At 43.0% G+C, this 18,619-nt stretch overlaps 1 protein-coding gene across 2 annotated transcripts; it reads right to left on the bottom strand.

Annotated features, from left to right (window-relative positions):
- Positions 1 to 64: 64 nt before the first annotated feature.
- On the bottom strand, positions 65 to 14,492 carry MFSD14A (major facilitator superfamily domain containing 14A). 2 transcript variants are annotated; one of them, XM_064720448.1, is made up of 12 exons: positions 14,473 to 14,492; positions 8,585 to 8,680; positions 7,526 to 7,588; positions 6,833 to 6,960; positions 5,702 to 5,816; positions 4,384 to 4,602; positions 3,978 to 4,091; positions 3,447 to 3,518; positions 2,884 to 2,996; positions 2,649 to 2,746; positions 1,972 to 2,135; positions 65 to 1,388 (listed from the first exon to the last, which is right to left on the bottom strand). In XM_064720448.1, exons 3-12 carry the CDS (start codon positions 7,550 to 7,552, stop codon positions 1,182 to 1,184), a joined length of 1,257 nt encoding a protein of 418 aa, XP_064576518.1. In that variant the 5' UTR covers positions 7,553 to 7,588; positions 8,585 to 8,680; positions 14,473 to 14,492; the 3' UTR covers positions 65 to 1,181. The 2 variants fall into 2 exon arrangements, with proteins under 2 accessions (XP_064576518.1, XP_064576517.1); XM_064720447.1 differs by lacking the exon at positions 14,473 to 14,492 and adding an exon at positions 13,845 to 14,045.
- Positions 14,493 to 18,619: the final 4,127 nt, after the last annotated feature.

The raw sequence follows: 18,619 nt of genomic DNA on the forward strand, positions 1-18,619 counted from the left end.
ACAACACACATGCAACTACTGAACTTCACTTAAGGTTTGAAGAGACATTCACATTATTTAAAAATTCATTAAAATATTCAACTTTATTAACAGTATATTTACATTTTTTTTCCTGCTCTTGGTCAACCATGGTGAATGTTCAAAGGTAAAAAAGCATTAAGCAATAACCACAAGATGAAAACATTTTAAACCTATACAATACTTTATACACAAATTTATACAAAGGAACACTTAAATAATACAACTGGACACAAAAATATACACTTTTAGAGAAATTCACATCAGTAATTGTATAAAGCTCTCTTCTGTACTAAGGGTCCTGAAAATTTAGGACTAAAACTTTAGCTCTGTAATGCAAAAGGGTTCTTGTGACAGTCCTCAAAGGCCACTATATAGCACATGACAGATTCAAGGCTATCAGCTTATAGAGTTCAGTCTGTGTATTCAAGTTTTGAGGTCCTTGATGATTACGCAAACATCAGAAATAGAGTGGTTCAATAAACGGTACAGAGGAAAGCAGAGCTTTGGAGCCAGTATTAAAAGCTGTAGGCCCAAAACACCCACTTTGTATTTCAACAAGTGTTTGATACGACCGTTTCTTCAAAAATAGAAAGAGTAAATGCACTTACATAAAAATAACTTTTACTGTTCAGCAAGCGTGCTCATGTGATTTTTATATTAGTACAAACTTAAAAAAAACCTGCCATGTGACTTTTAAAAGAAATGATACCAATTCACCTCCCTACTGAAGTACATTTACATTAAGGCTTTGAATCAGCTGACCCAAGATTTTACAACATTAAAACGAATGGGTCCACATGGATGCCAGTCTGTCTCATTGAGACGTAGCATGACTAGAATTAAAGCTCACCACCGTAAGGAAACAGAAGGACACATGCTCATGCCTTGACTATTGTTTGTCTCTGAACTAAGAATGGAAAGTTTAGCAGTAACAGTATTTCATGGCAAGAGACAAGTATGTAACAGTTTGTTTATAAAAGCAAGTAAGATTTTAGTTCATGGCAACATCTTTGGAGAAAGCTCCTGTTTCAGTTCCTACAGATTTCATGCAGAGAGATGCTTCTTAAGATTACCTTAAGAAATTACATTTTGATGGAGTTGGAATGTGTATCCCAGACTGCTGATGAAAGAAGAGTCCAAACGGTCTTCCTGGATTTTTGTCATACATTTGTATCTTGCAGTAATGGTTCTTTAGCTTCACCAGGAGCTTGTGGGCTGTGGGGATGGCCGTGGCTGCCACAGTGTTTCTTCCAGTTGCTGGATCTTACATTTAGGTTGGTATGTTCAGGAATAAACAAGGCAACAAGTAGTGCCAACAGCACAGAGCACGCTCCAAATAAGAATGGGGGTCCAGGAATTATGGAGTTCTGAAAACAACAACCAAGTGTTAACAAGCCTTTCCAGGCACCTTAACAGCCTACAAGTGCTAATTACCCACTTTCAAGCCCTGTTGCCTGACACAGCAGTGAATACAGTGCAGGCTTTGAGAAGGAATGTGAAAGAACATTACATCCTAAGATTTAGGACAAGGGAGCACATGATTCTTACTAATGCTTGCCAACTTCCTTTTCTAGTGCAAGTTCTTCCTGCTGAGTTTCCCCAAAAACTCAATTAAAAAAAAAAAATAACCCCAGCAGAAGGACAACAAAAACCAGAAACATTCACCACTGCTATCTGTCCATCCTTCCCTCAAGGTATTTTCCTCACAAGGGTCACAGTTGTCTATGACTGTCAGCTGTAGCTATTTGAAAATTACACTAAACTGGTGCATGCAATTAAACAGATCAGCTAAGCAGCCCTCCCCTAGAGGGACTCAGGAACCTCCTTCTACACCCTCCATTTACAGTCAGCCTAAGAAAATGTACCACAGCATCAAACTGGAGAACTGATGAGCACAGGAGCCCTTCCGGACTTCTTCTTTTGGAAGCAGTAAGTACAAAAGAAACTTACCTGTTGTAAATGGTATTGTGTAACCACGCTACCCCCTGACGATGATTCGGGCATGGGCAGTTCATTCAATTCAACGTGAAATATATAGAATATAAATCCATAAAGCGCTGGTCCCAAACCGTTACACAGACCTCGGATTCCTGTAATCATCCCTTGAACAACACCTGGAAAAAGTAAAATACATGTTCTCCTCTATCTGTAGTTATACATATATAATTATTTCTAATGCCTTAATTGACTTGAAACTAATGCAAGCAGGAAAGCTCTAAATGGTGTTGCACTACGGGTAGCAGTTAACAAGGGGCACAAAGAGCCTGTCATTATCATATATTCGAGTGGCAGTGCCTGCCATGCCAAGCTGGTTCAGAGGCCAGGATATGCACGCTGTCTCACACAGGAGAGAGCACTGCATGCAACAGTGAAGAAGAGTGCACTGAGTTTGCTGAATGTTTTGCAACTGTAAGGCTTTGTTGAGTTTTCCCTCTGCAGCAGAAGTACGTGGTACACACACAGTGCACCTTCCAAGCAGCTTGGATTTAATGTGGTGCCCTAAGCTCAGGTATCTGGGCTGCCCTGCCAAGACTCAGCCTGGCTGATGAGCACTAAGGCCAGCCCCCATTATGTCTGTCTGCACAGTATTCCTCAGCTAGAATTCCAAGAAGCAGGAGCAAACCTACCCTGCTGGTCGGCATCAGCAGTTCGTGAGACCAGGGCGCTGACCGCTGGGAAAGTGATGCTGGACATGGCAGCCACAGCGCCCGCTGCCCACATCATCCTGCAAAACACGGCTGCACTCACTGCTCTGGCTGAGCTCTGCCCTGCCAGTGCTGCCTCTCCTGCACCCGCGCCCCTGCAGAGGGGATGCAGTGCACACCAACCCCAATCAGTCCAAGCAAAGGCAAGTGTGCATACCATGGCTCTGACCCGAAGCCGTACCAGGCCAGCTGCAGTATTTGGAAGCCCAGGCCCAGCAGGATGGTGTTCTTATTTCCAATGGACCGCATCAGCAAACTCAACACTATTGTCTAACAGAGAGGGCAAAAGTAAAATGTCACAAATATAACATTCTTAAAGGTTAAATACAAGTAAGCTGATGAGTTAATGAATAAAAAAAAACAACACCTGAAAACATTTTATTCTCAAAGTCAAATACATGCAGAGATATTAAAGTAGTGTTCTTCAAAAGCAGTATTTGCCTCTACCAAAAAAAAAAAAAAGGCAGCATTTAGCAAGTTACATGATTAAACCATCATCCCTCTTTGATGCACAAAAGATTTAGTTTTTCCTTAATGAACCAAACACTTGTTGTCAAGTGTTTTCATCTAAGTTAGAGTCTTAACCAATTTCTAGAGATCTAGAAAAAAACACACAGAAAAGCTGAGTTACATTTATGGAAGGAACCACAGTGTTCTCCATTCACAGTGCTTCCTTCTTTTCAGCTTGCCAAGTCAATGCCACACAGAGCAATAACTCACCTGTGCAATAATAGAAAGAATCCCAAGAACTGCTATAAATGCTGCAACACTTTCAGATGAAAATCCCATTATCTATATTAAAAAAAAGGCAATTTGATTATTAACCATAAACCATGTATCATGATGTCACAAGCCCCAGTGAGGGAACACACAATGCAGAAGACCAGTATTATTCAGTTCCTTGTCTTTTCCATTACATCAAACAAATAAATAAAAATAAAGGGGCATAAATAGAAAACAAATTGTTCCCTCAAAAAATAACACCAGTTTAACATATTGAATCTCATAGTCCAAGAAAAATGCAAATAATTACAAAATACACGAAATTGTTTTATAACTCATTAATCACTTTCCTCTCTTTTTGCATGTCTAAAAGAAAAAAACAGAACAACAACGGAACTTACCAGTTGCTGGGAGCTTCTAAATTACATAAGTTATCTTTATCTTCCATACTAGTTCAGTAATACTGAAAACTTTCTTAAGTCTTGTAAATTTACTTTTGTTCGAATTCATACCAAAATGTTACATTACCTGTCTGAGGTATAGGAAGAAGCTGGAATATTGGCCTGCCTCTGGGAGGTAGGAAAGAAAGACTGTTATGCAGATTAGCAGCACAATGGAGTCCTGGCCGACTTTCTTCAGGGACTACGGCAAGAAAAAAGAATTACTAAACATTCCACCTTTATTTCCAGAAAGCATCCCTAGCTGGGCTCTGAAAAGCCTGACAATTAATGAAGTTGTTATGCAGCATCACCAAAGAACTCTCTGTATGTTTGGCAAGATTGTCAGCAAAAGGATCACCAGTGAAGCAAGGTCAAGCTTGAAGGAATTGAAGGCTTTTTGTTGCAAGCCTGAGCTATTGTAAATTCAGTCTCTTGCCTGTGTCCAAAGCTCAGTATCTACAAATAACAAAATCTCCCCAACTGAAGCAGCTTACTGCAAAGGGGTCAGCCTGTTCCCATGAAATGGGCGCTCCCCAGGACGCTGGCCTCATCTTCTCTGGCAGCGATTCCGGCACAGCCACCAGGATGAAGCAGATGTCCAGCAGGGCGATTGCTGTAGCCAGCACCACCACCAGGCTGTCGCCGTACGCTCGGCCAAGGTAGGCACCGATAGCAGGGCTGGTGACCAGACTTGCTGCAAAAGTTGCTGAAACCTGAAATAAATAACAGCTGGTAAGATTTGCTGTGAGACAAGTCAGTAGTGTTATTACCCACATTTCCTCCTTGTCAGAAGCCTAACCATTAGAATCACACAGTGATTAAAAGTAACCTTTTCCCTATGCCTATGTGGGAGCAGCTGTGCATTTTAGACAATCACAATTTTTAAAGAAAGATTTTCTGATAACTGGACAGCAATGTGAGGCTCACAGCACTCTTGCATGTACTGACATCATTAGGTTTAATTAACTGTAGATTCTGCTGATACCTCTGGGAAGCAATGAGCTGTATTTAATCTTCATATTAGTGAAATAGGCAATGTCCATTAGAAAAACAAGCACATGTATAACGTGTATATTAAATGTAATATGCTGGTTAATCCAACTCAGTAGTTGTCAGTTAATCAGCTGGCCTTGTGAAAGATATTAACTTAAAAACTGAAAGAACTTTCTCAACATATCTCAATCCCTGATGTGTATAGGCACCAAGAAACTATTTCATTCTATATCCATTGCTTTCAGCTTTTCCTGCTGAATGGTAATGGATTCTGTAACGTAAACACAACAAAGGATTTTGCTAATCCATAATAACATGAGGCTGTCAAGGGACTGGGACCCGGCAGGTTGTCAGGAAGAGAGAAACAGAGATAACAGAGTTGTAAGAACTTCAACCAGACAAGTAACTCGGCTATGTTTGTTCTGAACTGCAGCTCAGAAGGGGAGACACAGGCAGAGGCAGTCCAGTATCACACAATGGCAGTTCCAGAACAAAAGGTGAGACTTCTGAAACAATGACAGAGTAGTAGCAGAGTGGGCAACAATAAAAAAAGAACTAAAGCTCCTCAAATTACACTATTAAGGCTGATAGCCCTTAAAACAGGCATGACAGTTTTTGACAAGGCCACATTTTGTTTCATTTAGAAGCAGAATATTCAAGAGATAGAGACTGGATGACAGGAACAGTTAAACAGGAAAAACTGACTCCAAATTAAAATCAACTTGCCACAGAAGAAACAAAGCCACAGCTTCAAAAAGCATTACAAACTGAAGGGCTTACTACTGAATATCATAGGAAAAGAGCCCAAACAATACATACCAAACCATAGGCCATGCTCCTCTCATGTTCTTGGGTTATGTCTGCTACATATGCAAAAACTACAGAAAATGTCACTGCAAAAACTCCAGACACAGAGATTACAGCGAAGTACCACCTAAGAACATGATAAAAAAATTAGAACTAAACAGAAACAAACAGTCTATTCAATCCAAGTGCAGTTAAACAGTAAATCACCTTGTCCAACCTATCTTGACAATTTACTGAGATAATCTTGGATAAAGCCAATGTCACTGTCTCTTGACAGAATTGTGTAACACGTGCACCAAGTACAAGCAGCACGATTTTGTAACATCTACAAAAAGCTGCTATGATTAAGTACTACTGAGAAACAAGGTGCTCAGCTAATAAACTTAACTGGTCTAGGACACAAAGCAAATTAAAAACCTCAGTATTTTGAGAACTTGGTCATTGAAAGGCCTCCACATTAGCCATATCTGTATGCTGTAGACACTAGCACTTGGCATTGGAAACCTTAGAAAACAAACTCCTTCTGAAGGGGGATGAGCAGCCTGTGTGACAGAGAGCAAAGGGGAAAGGCTGATGGAGGTGCCTGGGTGCCTGTGTCAGTGCAGGCTCCACCCTCAGCAAAGCACGGCTCAGGAGCAAGCCCAGGGCTCTGACTCCTGCCCTACCTGGGCACTGCTCCAGCCAGCTCCAGGTCAGCAGGGCGCACACAGCATGAAGCTGATCGATTTTAGAACTTGAGAAACAAAAGTGTAAAAGTGCTGCAACACTGTACCTTACAAATGGTAACCTCATGCACCCACATTGGGTAAGGTTTTGATTGGCTGGCAGCTGAGTGAGAACTGCGGCCACCATCCAGACCCACACAGTTCACTGGACAGTGCTCTGCAGCTCTGGCAGATGTGCTGGCATAGGGCTTACAGCACACAGACCCAAATCAGCAGCTACTGAAATTCTGACCAAGGCCTTTGGCCTTATGGCAGCTGCTTCAGGTTGACTGTACTCCCAAGCTTTGCACTGACATAATACAAAAGCCTCAACCTTCCATGAAGCACAAAAGAACATTTTATCACAATGCTACACACACAAGCATTGATAGCAACCTTGAAAAACAACAGCCAATCTGGCATGAAACAATTTACTAACCACGGGCTGATCTTCATGAGTGGTATTGGTGCACAGGTGAAAAATACTGTTAGCAGCAAGAAGGACTTCCGTCCCCACACATCAGACAGGGCACCTATGAGTGGGGCACTGAGGAACGACAGCAAGCCCTGATGGAACAAAACACTGAAGTCAGAAAGAGAGCTCACACTTGGGGTAGCAGAGCACAGCACAGCCTGAGAGCAGCCTGGGCTCTGGTTCCATTCAAGCCAATGGCTACAGTGCAATGCACCAGAGGCAAGGTGGCCTCGCTGATCTTCTATCCCACGGCTGACCACATAAAACTTGAGATCTGTCATCTCAGAGCTACACAAAATTCAAAATGCAGATGATCCAGTCATACAAGCAGTTTCGTGAACTGTGCTTTATAGTCTACTGGAGCAACAAACTCCAAGTGAAAAATTACCCACTTTCAGCACCACATGCATCATTTGGGATTAAGGAACCACCTTTTTATTTGCTGAACCCAAACAGTAGATACAGACCAAGCAATACCTTACTAAAAGTAAAAAGAGGCACATTTGCACTTTCAGCAGTAATTTATTCCCATTTTATTCATGCTGTGAAAGCCATATTGAAAAACCTCTTGACTGTTTCTCTCAGTTGGCATTTATTTCTACATTCCTCCCACCATTCACTTTAAATTGTACTTGTGATTAACTTCTGTCAACTTACCTTTACTCCTTGAATTAGACCATTCATTAGAAATGTATGTTTTGGGAAGGTTTCATGCAAAACCTGGAGAGGAAATATGAATACAGTCATTTACACAATATGAACTACAAATATTGCTCATGATATATCCAACTTTATGATGCACAGCAGTTTTTTTTTATTTTTCATAGAATACAGAGGAAAAATAGAAGAAAAAAGGGCAAACCACAAATAATGTGACTAGTTTTTAATTTGCATGGAAGGCATTTTGAGATTTCAGTGCCTGAAATATAAATAAACACAGAGAACCTAGAAAATTATCTCTGAGCAGATTCTCCAAATGCTACTGTGTCATCTGTTGAGGACTGGGGAGAAACAGGGGAGAGATGTCCCCATCCTGAAGTGGCTCTCAGTTTGGTGAGTAGAATCCAGAAATGCAGCTGTCTCAGTTTGTGTTTAGATGTGCAGTTCATACCCCAGGCACTGCTGATGGGCAACATCAGCGTTCAGAGCAGCACCAAGACTGCTCTTAAAGTGGAGTTGGCTTGGGAGATTTTTAAGCCTTCACTCCTTTCAATCTGTCATCATGTATCACTCACAAATGAAATCCAAATTAAAAGCAACCAACTAGATGAGAAAGCACCTTGACACAAACACATTGGTATGGCTGTTTCACTAATCATGGGGATGCTCTGACTGATGTAACAGACTGGTGTAACTGGTTACCACATTTCAAGTACATTTTTGTCCTTACATTTGTAATATGCCAATATTTTATGGTTTCTTGAGAGGAAAGATAATTTCATTACCACCTTACTGGTTTCAATCAGAAACTATTTACATGTAAGCTTGAGTGTTAGCAGACTTGCATGTAAATAGCTGTGCTACACCATTACTCTGCTATAATGAAATAAATGAAATTTCTGATACCATCTAAAAATACAGAACTTTTTACTTGCACTACAGAGCAGCTCAGTGATATGTAATTTTCATTTCATGCAATTTAGAAGATGCTCAGTGCCTTTGCAGTAATTGTCCCACCTCCCAAACAGTGAGAAAAAGCTCCTAAGGATCACCTACCACTAAAGTGGGAGCTGTCAGGAGTCCCCAGGCAAAAAACTCCAAGAAGATCACGATGACAGCATGGTAGACACTGGGTGAACCTATTCCTTGAGGCTGTGATAAGAGAAAAGACAGGTGATTAAAACATCTGATCATCTATTAAGAGTCATGAGAAATTCATTTGAACACTATAAACAGAACAATTAACAATGAAACAGGATTCAAAACTTGGGAATAGTTACCCAACTATCTGGTATGGAATCAGCCTCTTTTTTTTAACCCTTTGATGCTAATGGCCTGAAGTGTCCTACTCTTACTCTGCAGAATCCTTCAGTGTCATCTCAAAAATAGAAACCACTTACACTGCCAGTTCAGGAACACAAGGATGTTACAAGGAAAAGAGACTCTTCTTCAGACACCTGGTTAGTTTTCCTTAAAAGTGCTTAAGTGTACACATGGACACAAAGCCTCATGGAATCCAGTTTCAGTGCTCCCACTCAGCTATCCCAAGTCTCACTACCCAGCCTATCAAACAGCTCTTCTGTTACTGAAAGGCACCACTGCTCCATCCAAAACACAGCTCTAAACCAGGAGAGAAACGAAAATCATCAACACCAGAAGCAAATCTGAGGAACAGCACTGATCACTTCCCAAATACTGAGTGCAGGCCTATCAGTTACAGTGTGCTTCAAATGCAGGAAGAGATGCAGATAAAAGATTTGACAAAAGAAACTTGAAATTCTCAGTGATTAGGTAGAATCAGAAGCAGCTTTTGAAGAGAACAAAAAGAGAATGGGTGGGAAAACCTGCTCATCTCGTAGACTCTGTAAATGCTGTCAAACAACATGCCACAGTCCAACATTTGCAAATTAAGGATAGGGTTCACTAATTATTCTCATATGAAAGCAGCATGAATAACTCCTCAGAAATTTCATACATGTTCTTTCAACCTGGAAGCACTGCCTAAATATCTGCTTTGCTGCTTTTGTGCAAAGGTGAGTTACTAACAGAGTGGCCCTGATGTGATCACACCTGGCATTTACACAGAGCACACACACAGGCTAAGGACCTCAGCTGCCTCCCAAGAAGGCTCACTGGGATTTTATCAATCCCTGTGTGTAAGCAGCTCACGGAGCAGTAAACACAAGAACCAGAGTCTTCTCAGAAGTGTCAGTGACAGGACTGCAGGCACATACTGAAATACAAGAAATTATACTTGAACCTCAGAAAAGCAACCCTTCCTAAAAAAGGCTAATCAGTGAAGTGTGGAGCTGCCACCCTCCAAACGCCACCAGACACAGCCCTGAGCAAACTGCTCCAGCTGACCCTGTCTGGGTAGGAGACTGGGGCGTTGGATTAGTGATGCTGGAGGTGCCTTCCAGCCTCAAATACTACACAATTTTAAGTTGCAGTTAGGTAATACTTCCAATATTTCCAACATAGAAAAAAAAATCTTACTGAACAAATGTAGGAAATAAATACAGAGAACCTCACTGTCTACTGACTCCTATTACTAAATAAGATAATTTTTAATTAATCAATAAGATAATTTTCAAAAGTAACCATAACAGTCTGTAAAAGGTGAAATACAAAAGCAGCTCAGCACTGTGCTATTCTTCTTTCCCAAGGCCTCTTCAGTAAATACAGATACACCATACTGATATTTCTGCTGTTTTTTCTGCCCACTCTCCCAAGGATGTAAATTAACAGTCTTTGTAGGTACAGAGAATGGCTATAATTATCCTCTCTTCCCACAATTCCTTTCCCTTTCCACCCACAATCCTTATTTTAGCTTTGGGTTAAAAATTCATCCAGCTCTTCAAAAACTGCAATATCAACGTTAGCTGTTTGACTCAGTCTCATGAAATCAGGTTCACTCTGATAGATCCTGTCACACTGCTGGCTGGTGACCCCCCAGGCCTGGCAGACAGTGAGGGAGGTGTCCCAAACCGTCCCAGCCCTCCCAGCGTGGGGGTCAGGGCACCCCATTCCCGGCAAACACCAGTGACTCCACCTGTGCCCAGCTCCGAGAGCACCGGCACCAAGGCAAAGAGCGGCAAAAGGCAGGGGCTGCTCTGCACAGGGGAGGCGCTGCTGCTGCTGCCCTTAGAGCCTCAGCTGGCTCACTGCTGCCCCTGCCACGGCACCCAGCTGGGAGCAATCCCACAGAGCTGCCCAACATGCTGACAGTAACAAGCACGAGTGACACTTAGATCACTATGGTGCAACTTCCCTGCTTTCCTGTTGCTGGTGCTCACTTACCTCAGGTACTGTTATTTGTTCTATCTATTACAAAAGAAGTCATTTAGTCACACTTCGATCCTCACCTCTATATTCATTTTTAAAGGTGGTGGCAACTATCAGCAGCAGGGGCGCTTCTGAGGGGAGAGAGCACGGGGAGGATAAGCAGTTCCAGTGCAGAGCACTGACCCACTGCAAGCACTCAGTCCCCAGGGTGTCAGTGGCAGCCCGAGGCTCTCAGAGCCCACAGGGCAGTGCAGGTGCCGGGTGCCCAGCCCTGCTGGAGCCCACAAAGCTCCCCCTGTGCTCTGCTAACGGGCCAGCACAGTGCAGTGCAATGGCACAAGTGCAACTGAAGCAGAAGGCCCCAGACTGGAAAGAAAAGATGCAGAGCCCTTGTGAGAACCAGCTGGAACTGAGATGTTCCCATCACAGTAACAGCAACCCTCCTGTGTCACCTGCAGCCAGAGCAGAGCACATCTGTGCCTGGCTAACCCTGCTGCACAAACAGGGCCCCAAGAATGCCTCTTCCTCTGGTCAGAGAGGAGATACCTTCAATCAAACACTTTGTACTGTCACTCATGCCACTGATAAAAAGTGTACATGCCAGGCAAGCCCAAGAACACACATCTGACAACAACAGAATAACCATAAAAGCAACAAAGGTACTGTGTGTCAGACCACAGCTTACACACAATACAGCTTACAGCAGCTCCTCTGCTGGAAAGGAAAAATGTACCGAGTGAAGCCCTAACCTCTAGTTCATTTCATGACTGCTTCACAAATGCATCATTGTACACAAGATGCATACATAAAGGAAGGAAAAATTAAAATTGTTGGGGAAAAAGAAGTGTTGAAACAGAAGCTGTGGCTGCCCCACCCCTGGAAGTGCTCAGTGGCAGGCCAGGTGGGATTTTGAGCAGCCTGGTCCATGGGAGGTGTCCTTGCCCATGGGGGTTGGAAATAGACGATCCTTAAAGTCTCTTCCAACCCAAACCATTTGTGATTCCATGAAACCACATCACTGGCGTTACTGCCTCTCCTTTGGTGAAATCTGACAACACACACTTGAGTACAACACACCATTACACATTCTTTCTGTGACACAGCTACTAAAGCTGCAAATAGAAAAACACAAAAATACCAGCAAGCAGCAACCCAAGCTCCTGCACCACCCACTCTTTGTCACGGAGACCCAGCAGAAACTGCAGCGGGAAGAGAGGCTTTGCAGCAACAATGGCTGGGTTTTCCTTTCTGCTTGTTTGGGGTTTTTTTTGGTTTCCAATCAGAAACTCTTTCTGCCTGTGCCACTGCCTCATTAACCAGCTGTACATTACCCATTCTGGCTCACACAATCTGGTCTGATGTCAAACAGTTCCAAAACAAACCCATCAGGCTGCAAAGTTTGCACCAAGATGCTTGATTAATGACTGGTCTGCCAGTGGGAAACACTGAAGACACGGGGGCCATTTCCAGGTAGATGTTTCCCACAATGTCACACACCACACTGGGTAACAAATGAAGCAGCTGAGGACACTGAAGTCCAGCTTAACATTCCAGCAAATATTTAAAAATTCCATGCACTAAGTTTCTGCTGTCGCTATAAAGAACACTCTTATATCAAACTTCATAACTTAAAAATATGTATTTAAGACAAATATTTTCCCAAACATTTATGTGAAGGCAGAAAGTACCACAAGTGGAAGTTTTTGTTGCCCAACAACAATCTACATACCTTCATGTAATGTTTATGGCTCATTTTTACGTGATTTCCAAAAATTAGATTAATACAGAACGCATGGGAGTTGGCACTCAGCTTTTGAAACTGCAGGCACTGAATGATGTACTGAAAGTATCACGGAATGCAGTTAACTGTAACATACTTTCTCCTCTCTGGGCAAAAAGTTAAAGTTGAGCGGTTAGGGAGGTTTGGAACCACACTGTATCTTAATCAATGATATTCCCAGAGAAATTATGGAGCACCATGTCCACTGAGTGACATTTACTCTGCTTGTACTACTCAACCTAAAATACTTGCATTTAACATCTGTACAAGGTAATCGCATACATTTCTACCTTTAAAAACAGCAGAAACACATCCACGAAAACACCAACAACCAATACCAGAATTAATTTTGCTTCCTAACACTTCAGTAATCCAGCCAGTTGGCCACTTCGACTCTCACACTTTTCTCTTCTCCATTATTGTTCCAAAAAGACAAACTGAAGGGGCATCAGCAATTTAGTCCATCAAGACATCTCTTTATTTGAACTAAAGCCACTGTATTTAGAACATCGAAGCTACAAAGTGTTACAAAGTGGAAAAAAATCCAGGGGCAATGATATATTGGAAGTAATGGCACCCATCAATACAAAAAAAAACCACAAACAAAAAAGCCCAGAAAACACACCCAAACCAACTCCAAGCTCCAGCAGCCAAAACACTTAACAACTTCCTTTCTTCTTCGAATTTATGTATTTAGGAGGAAGCAAACCAGTGGTAAGAACCACAAAGCCTCTCTCCCAGGCGCCCTTTGCGGAACCGCTCAGGCGCTGGTGTCAGTCCCGCTCTCGGTTCTGCCTGCCAGGGGCACCGCGGGCACAGCGCTCCTGCCCCGCAGCCGCCCCCGCCGCTCAGGGGAGCCGCGCTCGGCGCGGGTGGGCTCGGCCATGCCCCGCTCACCTCGGCCGGCCCTAACGACCCGCCGTGCCCCGGGCCCGGCGCCTGAGGCCGCAGTCGCTCCCAGACCCCAAACCCGGCCCACACGAGGCACGAACTGCGCTTACGGGCGGAGCAAAGCGGCCCGACGCGCTCACAGGTGTTCTGGGGCAGCCGCCCCGCGGACACCGGCCCGGGCTGCCGAGCGCGGCCATCGGGGCTGCGGCGGCCGTGAGGGCACCGCCATCGACACGGGCGCCGCCGCCCGAGGCCCGCGGGCCCACCGACCCCCGCCGGACCGGGCCCTGCCCCGCACCGCCACGCAGCCCGGGGCCGCCGCCAGCCGTCCCCCGGGCCGCCCCGCGCCCCCGGCCTCACCGTCCCGCCGTCTTTAATGATGATCTTCTTGGCCAGCATGATGCTGCGGTTCACGGCGCGCTTCTTCTTCTTCCCCGCCTGGGTCATTTTACCATCGCACCCCGGGGGCGGCACCAGCGGCCCCTCCCGGCTCCCTTCGGGCCTCGGCTCCCTCCGTCCCTCCGGCGCGGCCGCCGCCACCCCTCACGCGCCCGCCGCCATCTTGCGCAGCCCCACCGCGCGCGCAGCCGGCGCTGCGCATCACGCGATCGCGCCATTGGCCGAGCGCCGGTCACGTGTGCGGGGCGCCCCCCCCGCCCTGGGAAGTGCGGGCCGAGGCGGGACAGCGGCGCCACCGGCGGGAAGGGCGGGCTGAGCCGGGAGAGCAGTGCCGGGAAGTGCGGGCCGAGCCGGGCAGCGGCGCCGCTGGGCGGCCCCCACAGCCTCCGCCACTCGGCACCCCAGACTGACAGCACCACGGGCTAAAGCACCGAGCGCGGGCCCGCGGGAACCTCAGGTTCTCATCCGGTCCTCTCCAGCATCACCCGTCCCACCCGAATCGAAACACCCGGCCCCGCTTCTTCCCTCCTGGAGCTGCTGAGGCGCCCGGGAAAAAGGACCAAAGGAAGGCAGTTAGTACGGGATATACCTGACAGTTCTAGAGCCAGAGTACACAAACAGAGATCATCCACAATAATGATCCAGCTTGGAGACAGATACTCTTCTTTCTTACTATCAAGCTTTAAACTTAGCTTATGAAAGCTCTAACACCTTCAAAAGGGCAGGTCGTCCCAGGTTCTGCTTCACCACAGCGCCTGCAAGTAACGAGATAACAGGATCAGCTTCCCCATAGCAGCGTGCCCATTAGTGGAGAGAATCTTTTAGAAACATGTTGCTGGCATTATTGGGTTTTCTGTGGCTTATAAATTCATCCGCTGCTGATGACTGGCATCACTAAGGAGCTACAACTGTCCATGCTATATCATTACATTCATGATACAGACACAAGTCTCCAAGGCTGTATCCATGTATTAGTCTTTTCTCTGTGCTCTTACTCCTCCATCTTTCACTCCTCTTGCTGCTTATCTCCATCTCCCCAGCTCCTGTGACATCCCTGTTTCCCCCAAAACCTCAGCTGCGCAGGAACAGCTTTTTGTCCCTACCAACAGTGGAACTTATCCCTGAGGTACAGACTGGCACCACAGCTCCCACCGCGTTAGCAAACGGATGTCAATCACTCACCACTTAGGATCGTGCGGGCTTAGGTTAAACCCTTAGCCTTAAGCACCCCTTATCTCATCATAATGCACCTTTTAAGGAATTTAGAACTCACCGATGCACAGCCCTACTCAGACCAGTGGACCTAGACAAAGACAAGCTGACTCCAGCTCACGAAACCAAGAGTGTGTCCAGCCGGTCTGGGATGTTTGCTATTATCAGTCATTTGTTACTGTATCAGGGTGTCACATGAAGTATTTGACAATTCTGTCCCACTTCTCCAAGAGGAGAGGGGTGTGAAGATGCTGGCATAGTTTCAAGTCCATTCCTCAGAGGGCTGTTAGATTTTGTTGGGAAAGTCACACACAGACACGGAGGTGACATGTAAGGGATTCACCTCAAAAGCCAACACAACTACAACATCAGCAAAGTAATTTGGTAACTAGGCTGACAAGATGGCTTTCTATCCACACCTTCATATTAGACCAACACCTGTTATTGATGTCAAAATGCATTTAAGTATCAAGTTTGTTCATGTAGACAGAGCAGATGATTCAAATAATGAGAATGTAAATAAACTCAAATAATGAGAATGTAGAATATATTTGCTGTTGCTGTCATGAAATTCAGCCAGCTACATATCTTCAAATATTAAACTCCACTCACCTACACAAGTCCCGACATAATCTGCTCTAATATTATTTAACTTATATATTAACATAACATTAACCTTCATATTTAACATTATTAACACAGACTCCTGAGTAAGAGAAACACAAACTGTCTGTAATGTCTAAACACTGACAGTGTTCAACCCTCTCTACTAAGTAAATACTACTACCTGCTAGCTGCAGAAGTCATTACCATCATTTTGGAAGAGGGATGAAAAAGGACAGAGTACTTACCTCCCTAGGGGTATTCCAAGGCACAGGCAGATGATGGTTTCACTAGTTTCAGGTAAGATTCCTCAGGGAGTGCCTTTACACCAAGCTTGAAGAACAATGTCCCTAGATAAGGAATCATTAATTTGTTACCTAATAGCATAAAACTTTCAATTTAAATCGTGTTGCATGTTAACATTGAGAGCAGGGCAAAATTGACAAAAGAAACTGATAGAAATGAAGTGTCCTGAAAACTGCTTGTGAAACGACCCAGTTTTATTATATGAATCTGCAGAACGGGCAGAGAAACGTTATCCATCATCTACTGCTTGTGAACTCTGTTCAGGTCTTTGGTATGTTGTAAATTACAGCTATTCATGGCTCTTACAGTGTTACAGTGTTTTACAGCCACACCCCACACTGTAACTTGGTACTCAGGTGCTCCCTACCACCCCTGGATCAGGGCACATCTGGGGTTTCAGACCAGAAGAGCATCACAAGAACACTGCAAGAAATCACGACACAATGGTCAAAAAGAAGCACGTGCATAAGGCAAGCCTCTTCTTTTAACAAAGCTCTCCAACAGTTTTTAATCATATTCCTAATAAAGCCAATGCTTAATTTCAACAACTTTATTACTATAGTGGCATTATCTACTCATATAGAAGAAAAAAAATACAGTATTTTATCTTAATATGGATTAAAAGAAGGACTGTGTTAGGTCCTGTAAGATGCATTCCAGTGCTCAGCAGTGTTAGACCAAAAAAAATAACCTTTTCCAAATTGCCTGGAAACACCATACTTTAGAACTGTATTCAGTGTAATCACACACGAATATCAACATGTAAAAAACTAAGACTACCTTAAAATTTTTGCTACAATGTTTGAACACTATATTTGGGCTCATATATTGACAACAAGACCAAAGTTTAAAAAAAATCTAAAAAAATCATGGCAGCAAAAATAAACATATGCTTAGCATATAAGCAATTCTTACTGAGCTATAAATCACTAATGAAATTAGTATTTCTAATTACAGTCAGAATGATGATGGGAGGTTGCAGACAAGTTAATGTGCCATGTCTACTCTTGGATGCAAATGTGCAGCAGACATTCAAGAGCAGGAACAAGCACTGAATGGCAAGTCAGGACACTATTTTTTCTTCTAGAAAGAGTCAGAAATTCAGCTGAGAAATACTTATAAAAAGCTAAGAATTCAAGTGAACAGAACTTTGGACAGTAACTGAAGCAGAAGATATGATCTAATCAATTCCACATATTTTGTTGCATTTTGCCCCAAATTTTTCTTTATAGAATGTCTTAATTCTAGATACCTAAAAACATACAATGAGCTTACCTGGAAAGAACAGGACTCTCTTCCTCTGGAAATTAATCAGCATTAAAAATGAAAAGAACAATTAAAACAAAGGCAAGGAAACAATATTTGGACTTTCTCACAGTAATGCACCATCTGAGGTAATGACACATTACACATATATGGTATAATACCATCTTATACATAACTGTTACCTTTCTAATATACAAAAAAACCCCTTTTACTGGTTTTTAATAACTCATTCTCACAAACATAGATTTCAGATATGAAAGGAATGCATAATCCTCCTCAACATAATATCCAGCAAGAAACATTGTCACCAGGAGGAAACGAGCAACAAATTCAAATTTGGAAATGACAATTGCTTAAATACAACAGAACATGCAGGGCTGGTCAGGAAATACATTCAAATATGAAAGTTACTGACAACAAAAACCAGAAGAAATGCAATGTTTCATTTATCAATTAAAAAAAATTAACAAAGTCTATTACAGTATTTTGAATTACAGCCACAAAAATAAGTTAAAAACACATACAAAAGAATTATGTACTACTAAGAGCCTGTGAGAGGCCTGTATGCACATGAAACACAAGCAAAATGAGATTGTTTTGGCTTTTTGAGGAAAAATAACGTAATAGTTACTAAAACATTGTAGTAAATAACCAAAGGTGTTACACTATAGAAGTTTAATCTAGAACATTAATCTACCCTTTACTGAAACAAATAGAAAGGGAGGTTTTCTTAAAGTTTATCTAAAATAATGAAGTTGAATAAAACTATACAATTACCTGAACTCTTTGAAAATTATCTGAATTCTTTGAGAATACATTTTTGGGCACTTGTGGATTGCTTAGAAATACAATATTGAAAGACAAGTTTATCTTACTTTATTACACTCCATTTTTTTTCACCACTGAACTGATATCTTTTGCTTTGAAGATAGTCCTAAGTTTATTGTTATCTGATCATTTACCATGTATTCCAGAGATTCTCAAATAAAACTACCAAATATCCAAGTATTCAATAAATACTAGTACACCCAATATATAAGTCCAGAAAGAAAAATCACATAATTCAAGTTATTGCAAATAAATAGCTAGCTATAACTTCTATAACTTTATAAATATTTAAACAAAATTCTGCTAAGTATAGGTTAGCCTCCTAAATATACAACTAAACTAACAAAACCATTTTCTAAAAGTCAGAAATAGTTCAGAAAGACAAGTTTATTTGTGGGAAGTTAGACTCCTACACCATTTGCTTTTAGGGCAAACTCAAAGTACATTATCCACTACCTCCCAAAACTCTGTGCTAGCTACTCCTCTTTGGTTAGTTAATGAGTTATAGACTTAAAGCTACT

Source organism: Zonotrichia leucophrys, chromosome 8, assembly GCF_028769735.1.
Source record: "Zonotrichia leucophrys gambelii isolate GWCS_2022_RI chromosome 8, RI_Zleu_2.0, whole genome shotgun sequence".
Taxonomy (NCBI): domain Eukaryota; kingdom Metazoa; phylum Chordata; class Aves; order Passeriformes; family Passerellidae; genus Zonotrichia; species Zonotrichia leucophrys.